This window comes from Echeneis naucrates, chromosome 12, assembly GCF_900963305.1.
Source record: "Echeneis naucrates chromosome 12, fEcheNa1.1, whole genome shotgun sequence".
NCBI classification, from domain to species: domain Eukaryota; kingdom Metazoa; phylum Chordata; class Actinopteri; order Carangiformes; family Echeneidae; genus Echeneis; species Echeneis naucrates.
In genome coordinates this window covers 8,993,326-9,005,726 of record NC_042522.1, presented here as the reverse complement: position 1 = coordinate 9,005,726, position 12,401 = coordinate 8,993,326, and the positions used below count along the sequence as shown (strand labels likewise).

At 41.7% G+C, this 12,401-nt stretch overlaps 1 protein-coding gene across 2 annotated transcripts in view; it reads left to right on the top strand.

Annotated features, from left to right (window-relative positions):
* Positions 1-12,045, top strand: part of igsf9a (immunoglobulin superfamily, member 9a) — a 49,125-nt gene extending 37,080 nt beyond the window's left edge. For both annotated transcript variants that reach the window (XM_029516017.1, XM_029516016.1), the window contains exons 13-21: positions 34-145; positions 1,567-1,757; positions 3,723-3,940; positions 4,280-4,364; positions 5,510-5,680; positions 6,068-6,104; positions 6,418-8,661; positions 9,369-9,439; positions 11,020-12,045. In XM_029516017.1, the coding sequence (XP_029371877.1) occupies positions 34-145; positions 1,567-1,757; positions 3,723-3,940; positions 4,280-4,364; positions 5,510-5,680; positions 6,068-6,104; positions 6,418-8,661; positions 9,369-9,439; positions 11,020-11,183 (3,293 nt within the window). In that variant the 3' untranslated portion in view covers positions 11,184-12,045. The remainder of the gene's footprint in view (positions 1-33; positions 146-1,566; positions 1,758-3,722; positions 3,941-4,279; positions 4,365-5,509; positions 5,681-6,067; positions 6,105-6,417; positions 8,662-9,368; positions 9,440-11,019) is intronic.
* Positions 12,046-12,401: the final 356 nt, after the last annotated feature.

The following is a 12,401-nucleotide window of genomic DNA, read 5'->3' as shown; positions in this document are numbered from 1 at the left end:
TCCATCAACTCCTCTCCGTTACCTCCATTACAGGAACCAGTCCCCATGCGGCTTCCTCTTTGTCCATCACTCCAGGGGTGAAGCAGGCCAACTTATCCTGGGAGGCAGGCTTTGATGGAGGATCAGCACAGACATTTTCAGTTTGGTGGGTGTAAAGCCTCCCACTTTCTTCTCGGGCTGTAACCATGGCAGCCATCGACAACACTTTTGTTACTCTATTGATCTTCGGAATGAGGATTTCATTTATCTGTTATCACTTCTTGGCAGCTACAATAAAAAACGCTGCAGCAGAGCATAGCTTTGTAATGCAGTGGCTGCGCTAGCTGCAATGGGAGGTTACTGGCAAAACAGAACTCAATGCATTTGTTCCTTGTGAATCAGAGCGTTTACAACATATTGGCTTACAAAACAGTGCTTATATGGCATATCTACCACTCATGAATTAAAACGACATCGATGGACAAAATAAAAGGACTGTATACCTACAGCCAGCTGGAACCATAATGTAAAAAATTGTATTGTCCTTTCTCAACATATGCGCAGTATAACAGACCTTGGATCACACTTATATTGCATGGACATGAAAGGCTGGTTCATATATATATATATATATATAGGCAGCCATATATAAAATCTATATATATATATATATATATATATATATATATATAGATTTTATCAAAGGGTGCCAGTGATTCCAAGCAGAAAAGTTCTAATGCTCTCTCTCAATGCTCATCTTCATCACATTTTAACCTGTGAGTGCTACATCAGATAAATATGTGTTGAGTTTTTGTAATCCCTAAGAGGGAACCGGGTCATCCTTGCAGCGAGGAGCATCATTGAAATAAACATGAATTAGAGTACATCAAAAATCTAAAAATAGATCCAGATAACAGTATACTGTAAACAACCTTCTGAAGTCTCAGTTACTTGTCGCTACCACAGCCTGACGTGTGACGGCCAAACATTAGGAAGCGAATAAGAAAAAAATAAGAAGAACTGCACACTAACACTGATCGCAGGATGTCTTTCTATAAATTTGGACAATTGTGCTTTTGGTCTACAGCTGTGAAATCTTTATGGGCAGTTGTTCGTACCATCTACTTGTAAAATCAATTGCCATAAATCAGAATTGGAGTCTGCGCCTGTATTTTCTTTTGATCTATTTTATGTGCCACATTTAAATAAAGCATCTATACCTAATTCAATTTAGATTCAAATGTGAAAAAGACTTAACAGTTAACAGCACTATAAGTTGTCTGTCATTTTTTGTTCTTTCATAAAGAACATAATCTCATTTGCTGAGCCAAAGCATTGACAATGTAATGTTCTGTATAAAATAAATACACAGAATCTCGGCTCTGATGGGAACGTGAAAATCTCTATAATTTGAGTTGCAATAGCAGGGATACTCAAGTGTCTCTGCCACAAGATCTGGAGATGATGATGAGTATAAATGATTAATGAAACCTACTTTTCTGTCATGTTTCATAAAACCAGACTCCCAGAATTCCCCGCCACTCTTTTGTTCTCACATCTTTTCTCTTGGTCCCTCTCCCTCTGCAGGGTGAAGAAGATTTCCGGGAGTGATAATGATGGAAGGCAGGAGTGGTTCTCTGTTCCTGTACCACTGTCCTCTGGCACCAGGCTGCAGGTCACTGGCCTGTCTCCTGCCACAGACTACCAGTTCAGCATCTTGTCTCACAATAAAATGGGCACCGGACCCTTCAGTGAGATAGTCACTGTGCAGACCCTGGGTCAGTACCTTCCCATCTGTTTCCATTTCTGACAGCTGTTCACAGATTTGCATAGATAGATCTGTTGCTGAAGGAAAACCTGTTATCAAGTGTTGGCTTTCTCCTCAGGCTTTTTATTTTTTTCACTAGCAGTGAATGGTGTACAAAACATTTAGCGAGTGGGCTTTTCATCTTTTCGCCAGTGCTGAGTGTCTTTTTAATCAGTGACAAAGACTGGCAGAGGCAGACTGTAGCAGCAGTGGCTAGTTAAATTTAAAGTCCATGAGTAACTTGTCAAAACAAACCTTGCGTTGATCAACAATATTGAGTGGATACAAAAGTATGCATGCACAAGAAAAGAGAAAAACGAATACTAACCGCAGCATGACGCCACAATTGACAAATAATAAATTAAAGTGAACTAAGTGTAGTGTGGTGAGATATCTTGGCTGGTACAAAGGAGCCCAAAGCAGTTCTTCCAGGCTCAGTGTGAAATCAAGGGACACCAAAAGTAAGTCATCAGTCATTAGTTCTGGTGTAATGTGATGTAGTGGACCAAACTTGCACAAGTGAAATATGAATGCAGCTTTCCAATGAGATTCTTGTAAATAAACAAGTACATATGCAAATCGCAGCTCTCAAAGAGGGACAGAAACTATCCAACCTTTTTGTGCAGGATGCAGTGATGAGTGTTTTATGCATCGCCTGCAATGAACCCGAGGGCAGAGGGTAGACAGAGTCTCAGCTGAAGAACGCTGTTACTAGATGTGAATGTAATATAAAGCTGATTCCCCCTCAAAAAAAAAGAAGGTCGTCTCGGCAAGCAGAAATTATTTCTGCCAAGTTGATGCATGATTTTTCAAAAATATCTACTCTTCAGTCCAAATTTTTGATGCTGTGTGTTAAATCTGCTAGAAACTTCATCTTCACTCAGACAAAGGTTTGTTGAAGTTACACAGCTCACGACAGTCACAGCTGTGGTTTTGCAGTTCAGACTGCCAACAGGGCTGACTTAAATCCCCCTGTCATTCATCACATATAAATACAAAAACACAGAAGTGGCCAGCTGTCACCACTTGGTGACATGATTGCTCATTATGAATCTGGAAGATCAAGCCGCTACAGAAATTCAGCCTCATGCAGCTACTAGCTGTTACAAACTGTGGACTCTCAGGTTTGATTGACCTGTTATGGTCCTTCAAATGCTTGTTTCTGATCTTTAGAGCATTTAACATTCAACTAGTGCAAAGACCAACATTTTAGAAATATATTCCCATACACTATACCACTGTTCACTTTTTTCTTACCTGAATGTACGATAAATTTTCTGTTAAATCCTTCGCCATAGCCTGTGGCGGATAAGCGCAGTGGATGGCACAGCTCACGGAAATGGTGCAAGTTAAATGTTGCTTTTGGCCTGGGAAAATTTTATTGTTGTGGACAGGGAGTAGATGTCTGTGATACATTTTGCCAGCCTCAAAAAATTGCTTTGATTATGCAGCCCATTTCTGGATAAGAGATAAACAAGACATACTGCTATATTTGTGCAGGCAATTATCGTGTCAAATTCAGTAGTTGAACTCTCCCAATTAAACATTTGTGCAGTCATCATCAATTCTTCAAGCACATCCATTCAATAGTTCTGAAAGTAGTTTCTGAAAAGCAAGGCTGCGCCAAAGTAATTATGATGGTGTAATTTCCATGCGGCAGTCAGGATGTGTCATTATCACATTGTCATAATGTGCTTATTGAGGCCAAAAATAAACTACAACAGTAGTTAAACTTCCTGAAAAATTTAAATAAATATAGTTAAAATTATGTTTTGCCCTGGATTTGACAAAGAGACCAAGATGGATAGTGAATCGTAGTCCTTCACCCTCACAATCTCAAGGTTGAACATCTGTGATGTCCAATGTAATTTGATTTTTCCGCCGGAACATATCTGGCTGATTCACTGAAGGTCTTTTCTCTTTCCCTCTGCGTCAGATCCTCCACAGAGGAGAGGTAAACTAAAGCCTCCTGCATCGCTGTCAGCTAATCAGGGCTCAACAGGAGTTGTTCTGCAATGGTTGCTTCCTGAAGCTCAGCACCCTCCCATCACAAGCTTTGTTCTTCAGTCCCGCACCCAGCAAGGGGAGTGGTTTAATTTGGTCGAGGACATCAGTGCCAACACTAGCGAGATAGTCGTTCCAGGTCTGCACAAGGTAACAAGGCAGCCGCACAGCTCCCTCTGAGACTAATCATTCCACATTGCTTGTTGAATGCCTTGGAGATTTTTATCTAGGCTATACCTCCATGTCCCCCCCCCCTCCCACCAAGGTAATGCACACTACATGGCAGCCATCACTTTTCTGTTCTTGTTAAATCTGTGAGTGCTGCAATTTCTTTTCTTTTTTTTGCCCCTTTCATTCTTCGTTTTCTCTCCTATATAGAGCTACTTGAATTCAAATCAACTTCATTAGCATTGCAGACACAGTCCTGTGTTGACAAAGTGTGGCTTCTTCCTCCCTGTGTGTGTGTGTGTGTGTGGATGCTGGTCTTAGGACTGTGTGTACGAGCTGCGGCTGCTATCTCGTGGTGGGGAGTTGCTGAGCGAGCCCAGTCCATCAGTCAATGTCTCTACCATGGGTAGGTGTTCGAGAGCAACCTTGCCCTCTTCGCATTCTCGCCCCACCCTATGTTTCAAATCATCCTCCTTTCTTTTTGTTTTCTTACCCTTTTTTCGTTCCCTCTGTTCTCAGCGTAAGACCAAAATTAGAGCAGGGCCCCGGGGAACACTGTCCATTAGAGCCAGAATGATAGAAATAGCTCCACTAATAACTTCTCTAAAGAGTTAGCAGTAGAATTTATACTGGTCTTTTCTGATTCTTATGTGAACGTGACATGAATGTGAATTAGATATGCTTGTGCTTTTTCCTAAGGACTGTCACCACAGTCTTAAACAGGCATTGTGCAACATAGCTCTGCTAACAATCTTAACTGGTCGCCTCACGGTATAAATTATATATATATATCATCACAGAGACACAGAGTGATTAGATCCACTTAATCAGCTTATATGAGACCTTGTACCTTTTCTAATGTAAATTGAAGTTATTGCAGTTAAATCACACTGATACAAGTGCCATGTAAAATGCAAGTGCTGTAGGTCAGACTGTAGAAGCAGAATCTCCATGAACAGAACCAAAAAAAATAAAAATATTTGAATGACTTTGAGAAATTACAATTAGAAAATAGTCTTTTACATCATTAATTCATTCATCTTCAACTGCTTATCTGTTTCCGGGTTGCGGGGTGCTGGAGCCAATCCCAGCTTACATTGCGTGAGGGCGGGGTCCCCCAGGACAGGTCACCAATCCATCACAGGGCCAACACACAGAGACAGACAGAGACCAACAACCACCCACACTCACACTCAGACGTACAGACAATTTAGAGTCACACGGGGACCTTCCTATGATGGGGCACCAGCGCTGACCACTATGCCGTCGTGTTGCCTTTTACATCATGTAAAATGTAAACTTCGTGCAGAGTTGTCCTTAAATATAAATGTATAATGGATAAAATGTATAATAGAATTTTATCCTTTTTGCTCTTAGATATTGAACCATCAAATATTTATCTTACCTTGTTATTCTCAAGTGTGGTGCATTACACCAGGGAACTGCTGTTTTCTTTATTGTATTTGTACTTTTTCGGGCCTATAGCTGACTCTTCACTCCTGCTTTGTTTTTGTTGAACTAATGTATATCACTGTTGAAATGACATTGCAGGGATCGAAGTCTACCCCAGCACCTCTCGACTCCTGGAGTTGGTCCCGGAGCCGTTGCTAGCCGGTGTGCTGGGCGGGGTCGGCTTCATGTGCTTGGCACTGGTCTTGCTGCTGGGGACCGCCTGTGTCATCAGCCACAAGAGGGATCGGCGTCGCAGAGGGAAGAAGGATGGTAAAATGCTCCACACTCCAGAGACTCAGCAGACACTCACTTTGATGAACTGCATCATGAATATCATCATTTATTCAATAAAATATTGAAGGCACTTTCAATCCATTATATAAATCATACCATACTGCATGGATTTGGCGCTCCTCTTGTCCCCTGCTCGTCCATCCAGTTGTAAAAGTTATTGATGTCATTTACATTACTTGCTAATTAGGGTAATTTCTCATTAGGGGCTGATAAATGTAAGTGTAATTAACTTTTTAGACAAGCCCGGGTGCCTTGGGCCCTTTAATGGGCTCTTATTGGGGTTGATTATGTTTTTACTTCTTGGTCAGTGTGGTTGGATCCTAATGAGTCAGATACCATCTTGCCCCTCTCCCTCCCTTTCAGAGCCCCCTTCAGCCATCCATAAATGCTCCCCATCAATGTAAGTACCCCTTTATCATTTCATTATAATACCTCCCATTGATCTTTCGCTTTCTCCCCATCCAAACCTATATATGGTGAAAATGCCAGCACCTTAGTTGTTTCTTATTTCTTATCTTCTTCTTTTCTTCCTCATCCTTGTGCATTGCTGCTGCTACTGCTGTTTTGGTTTCTCTCTGTCAGCATCTCTTCTGCCACCTCTTTCACTCTCATGCAGTCTTATTTTCTGTTTTTCTTCCTCTTACACCTTTGGTTTTTCTCCCAAACCTCCCCCTCTTGCTGTCTCTCTCACTCTCACTCTCTCTCTGTCGCAGAGAGACTTCAGGCACCAGGAGTCCAGACAGTGTGCTGAAGAAAAGCTTACTTCCAGCCAGTGCCCGCTATCCCACCATTTCCTCTACCACCTCCTCCTCCTCCTCACAGACAGACTGTTCTTCCTGCAGCACTGAGAACCACCATCGGCGGAAGCACCTACCATCAAAGTACAGCAGGGGCCGCCTTATGAGGACAACTTCTACTCCCATATCTCCTTCAATAGAGTTAATCTCTAGAGGCCCAGATGGGCGCTTCATGCTTCCACCATATGATAACGAGACTTTAAGTGTTCACAGCAGGAAAAGTGCACAGTATGACCAAACTACAAAAATCCGAAGGTCTGTGTCACTGCATTCCGATGGTGACGACAGGAAACCACCTTTTGTGCTCTCTGTTGATGTCCCACCTTGCAAACCAGTGGAGGCTGGAAGTCAAATCTGTGCCATGGCCCAGCCCCTGGCCCATCATAATCCAACATATGATTGCTTTCCAGACTTTAACAGTCTTTACTCTAACAGTAGTTTGGCTACAATCACTCCTCAATGCCTAGAACGGACTCCCACATTTCCAGTCCTCCCACACATCCGATTGTCACTACGTCAGCCGGCTACAACCGCCAGCACCCTGGTGCTCCAAATGGAGCACGAGCGAGAGAGAGGGAACCTAAGTCGCTGCCTTAAACTGGCTGAGGAGCGGGAAGCGCTGGAGAGGGCGCTCCAGAGGTACACACTGGAAAGAGGCTCTATGAGGGAAATAACGAGGGAGCAACAAGAACTAGAGAGAAGAGAGGATGATGATGATGAGTTTGCCTGGGAACCTAAGAGCAGGACGTTGCCACAAAGACATAGCCGGGGCAGTAATAAGGGCTTCCGTCTGTCCCCAAACCCTTTTTCTTCATCTTCGGTCCACTGGGAAGTCCATTCTCATATATCTCCTCAAAATCCCACCCCAGGAGTAACCTGTGTGTCTTCACCTCCTAGCCCCCCCTGTTTTAAGTCTGACGACCATCATTTTGTTCCATCATTCACCAAACAGAGCTGTCACAAATCTGGGGAGGCAGGCAGTTCCTACATGGACATGTTAACAGTCCCACAATTTTCTTCAAAACACCTTGGAAGGGCAGAAGCACCACCAGAGGGTGATAATAATTTGCCACAATCCACATTTGTAGAAACGCAAAGAAATGATTCATGCTCTGAGGCGCTGGGACAGAACAGTTTTAATCATGGCAGTCTTTCAACGTTGAGTTTTCACAGCAATAAATACACTGAGATCTCTAATTTGGCTCTCGATGCAGTGTCAGACTTTTCAAAAGTGGAGGAGTCGCTTCCCGGGCCCACTGATGATGACGTGTGTGTTGAGATGAGCGTGGATGAACCAGAGTTGCAGATATGTGCAGTGCAGCACACAAAGCCGATGCTGCACCAAAGGATCGCCTCCCATGTGCAACAGGGACGCTCGCTGAGTTGCGGAAGCCGGTATGAAGACCGAAGGAAGAGCACAAGCTTCAACTGCCGAAGTCCTTCTTCTGTGGACCATATAATCAGGCTCTCAGCTTCTCCCCAACATCAAGAACAGGAACTCTGGAGACCTGTTACCAAAAGCACCAAATTCTTAGACACAAAGCAAAGAAGTCAGAGCCTAGACTCGAGGAAACGGAGAGAGAGAGATTTTCTGACCCCTGACGCGTGGATTGACTCATTCAGCCAAGAGAACTGTTCAGTTGTGGCCTCCCCTCATCCAGAGACTATGTTTTGGGAACCCCAGCGGTTTCCTACCAAGAGGATTTCAAAATCTCCTGCAAATTCGCCATCCGCTAGCCTTGCTGTCTCCCATTCACCTACTGTCATGGACTCCTTATCTGCAAATAATGAGGTGCCTTGCCACTACCAAGAGCAAAGAATAGAATCATCCACCTTTCCAAACACTGCCAAGTGGCCAATCACCTCCCACCAGCAGGCCATGAAAGAGGCTGAAGCTTACCTGGAGGCCATGAAGGAAGCTTCCAGATGCAACGACCAAGAACTTCTGGAAGTGGAGGCAGGAGGCTATGAGGGAGTGCCAGAGTCTGGGAGCAGCTACAGCAGTTATGCCAGCAGTGGTCGAGGCAGCATGGAGCCTGCCAATGGACGCCTTTCTTTGTGTCAGCTTTCCCCAACCCTCACCAGCTCACCTAAGACTGTAGAGGAGAGCCAGGGGGGTCTGGAGGATAAGCACAACCACCAAATGGAAGCAAGCCAAAGGTAATAAGGACCTAATAAATTAAAGAAATTACGCTTTATCGAGGAAAATGTGGCAGCTTGCATTTGTAGTGTAAATGTGCACTTGATATAAGGCTTTCAAAGTGAATCTGATATACATTTTCTAATATAATTTATAGGAGGAAATAAAGAAGGAAGTGCTTTGCTACTCTCATTATCTGTCACTTACCCAAAGTTTATTTTCGAAAGGAAGGTATTAACAGAATTATTTCAGAAAATACGAATTCATATGCTATTTAATGAATTTGTACCTTCTGCATCCAAGAGTCCTTGATAACATAAATCAGGATGTGAATGGAAATGCCGTGTGAGCAATGTTGAACATAAAAAGCATGGAAATTATTTAAAAATGACTCAGCAGACATTGATATATTACATGCAAGGTTTCAGCGGCACATATTTCATTGCTGTGGCGTAAAGGCACCCACATAATATAACATAAACTGCCTTGGCAATCATTCTCAACAATTAGATCTATTTTACGAAGTGCAAAGCAAAACTTTAAATGTTTGATAAGAAGGGGAAAAAAGCTAAGTGTGCGTCATTTAGAGAAGGGTCTCTAATGGACTGGATGTATAGCTTATTGGGAGTGCTTTTCCATTTGCAAATGTAAATTAGTATGTGTGCATTTAACACCCAAACTGATTCCATATTCAGTTTTTAAGTCATGCTTTTTGTGACATCTCCAGGAGAAAGGCCTCTGTGGATGAGAATTATGAGTGGGATGCTGCTGATTTCTGCTTACAGCCTGGAGAAGACGGTGAGGGCTTTTCTTAATAATACGGAGTTCAGACTTTACAAAAAACGCCAGCAAAAAAATAGGAAAAGCCATCCATCCATCATCTACTGTTTTTCCGTCTCCGGGTAAATAGGAAAATATAACAATTTTAAGTCATTAATTGAGGCAATCAGCTCTGTCCTTGAGAAAGAATTCCAATAATTGAACAACTCATGCAGTTGTCATCAACAGAGTGCAGGTTAAAGTATCCACATCAACCGGCTTGTAAACAACAATCAGTAATGGCTTTTATTCTTGGGCATCATTTACATGTGTATCTTGTGCAATCTATTGATTGAAATCTTGTTCTGAACAATAACCCCTTTGGAAGAATAATGAAGTTAATCAAAATGATATCTAAAAATTAATGAATAATAGTAAAGGATTTGAAAGGAGAATTTTTCGTTTTTTGGTTATTTATATCGTTTGATGCATTTTGACCAATCCAGATTTTTTTCTTAATTGTAATAAACGTTACAATAAAAGCTTATATCTTATCCTGATAGTTTAACCTTAAAATAAAATGCTAAATGTGATGTCTCCTGATAGGTTTTTTTTTTTTTACTGAATAAAAAGCAGTCACAAAACTCTCATGGAGAGACTGTGCCCTACTAATCACTGATCAATCATGAATCTCTTTGGTGATATAACAACTCTTTTGTTGAGAGATGCATTTTAAATTCTCTGTGAAAGTTGCGTGGCCTTCGTAACTATGGTTACAATAATTTTTATTACTATTGGCGTCTGGCACTATTCTGACAGATTTTGAGTGCCGACTTAACACTGTATGAATAAAATGCAATGAGAACTGTACACAAATATGTCAGTTTGCTGAAAGCAAGTCAGACAGCCTCAACGCTGATATTAGTCACCCAGTAGCTCCCTGTATTCATGAAAGAAAGTGTACACAAGTTCTTGTACCTGCAGGGGTTGTGTTGGACCAGTGAACATTGTTAAGCGCTAAAAAACTGTGCCCCGCTACTTTCTGAGACAACAGAACAAACAGCCACAGGAGCTGAGCCACCAGCTATTATGATTAAGGAGCAAATTTTATTCCTTGGTCTCTCTGCACACAAGGCAGATTAAAGCTTCTGATTTCCTGAGCTGGCTTCTGTTCTGCTGGAAGAATGTATATGCAAATACATATTCAAACAGTTGGGAGTGATGTATCGTGCCATTAATTTTTAAATGTTAAATTTCATACAGTAAATGTAGAAGTGAAGTCAGCGTCTTGCAGTGAAGTAACTGTGGTAATTTAAGAGAGTTGACTTGATAGGCCATTAGTGGAACACCTAGCAATTTTAATTCGATGTTGTTGAAATTCAAGAACAAATTAAAAGAAAGATGAAACACGCTTTCAGTCTCCTGAATTCAATTGCACGCTAGCCTGCATTTTCAAACCCAGTATTTAATATTCAATCCCTAACTTGAGCAATGCGTTTCGGTAGGAGCTGAGGATGTGGAAAAATAGCAGGGTGTCAACATTTAATGAAATAACATCTGTGGTAAAATGTCGGACAAAAGTCAAATATAATTTCAAAAAGTTTCTTTTGTATCCACAGGCCAGCTTCCTTCATTGAATCTGCTGAAGCTTCCTCCATGCCGGAGCCTTCCCAGCATGCAGTGTTCCACTAAGGCACTGAAAAATTGCGCTCAGCTGTCTTCGCTCCCAGGGCATCAAAGCAGCTGCTCTGCTGAGCCAGAACCAGACACTGTGCTGTTCTGACAGCACCAGCCTTTGGCTCCATCTCACTGGTGTGTCCTTTCACTTATTGACTCGCATCACAAGGTGACAAAAAGGGCATATAACAGAAAGTGAGCTTTTCTCTGATTGATTGAAAATTCTTTTTCCAAGCAAAAAAAAAAAAAAAAAAAAGTTTATACATATATATTTAGTGTATTCTCTTTGGTGTCTTTAAGTTTCACTTGAAGAAGAATATGGCTTTCTGTAAAAACAAATAAAATAACGGAGGCAAAAAAATCTGTCTTATGCAGCACTTTAAAAGTTGTCTTTACTTTGTGATCTGCCACCATGAGGGCTGATCAAGTATCAGGGACATTTGATCAGAGACAGTCAGGCAATCTACCGATTTCAAAGCATTTTTCTGCGCTGATGTGTCCACGCTGTTCTCTGGTGTAGTTTGATATGCATGAATCATCTTGGGACAACTCCGTGGCCACAATAGTAACAAAGCAATCTCAGTCATTGTCAAGTGACTGGTATATGCCGTGGATGATTAAATTTTTAGATACCATCCATCACCACTGAGTTTAACAAAAGAGATGTTTATAAAATGCCAATGGATAATGAAGATAAATAGAATAAAAAAGATCATTTTTGCCACACTGTTACTGCTTTGCTTCAATGGAACACTGTTCCTCAAAGTTTAATTTCCCAACAGAGATCATTATCTGCTTTTTTAGTCCAGAAAATACTGTGACTATGTGGTATCCAAACATCTCCTAAGTCTGGATTAAAGCCAGGGCCATCTCTTTGTTCAGTAGAGCAAGGGCTCTAATTATGTTTGGTAAATGAACAGGCTGTGGTTAACACGTTGGATTTGTCCTTGTTTGTTTTTTATTAGCTTGAAGGGAAATTTAGGTTTCGTTTTAAATTTTTTTGACTCAAGGGTTAGTTTGTTGAATGAGTACAGCTTTTTTTTTTTTTTTTCCCCCCGATGAGCAGTGCTGGCTTCATACCCACACGGTCATTCAAAAGACACCAAGTGGCAGTAGTTAAATGGCTTCCTTGTTGAAGGGTACATCAATATGTCCTCTTCCAGCTGGGTGGTAATTCAACACCATTGTCAAGTTGCGAGTGCTCAGTCTCATCGGTTTTGACAAGGACAAACATTTCTGACAAAAACGTGTTCGTTTGAATTGGATGGACTCAATCACTGAGGCGCCCACCTCAGTCTTCTGTTTTCTGTGGATTATTGTAATC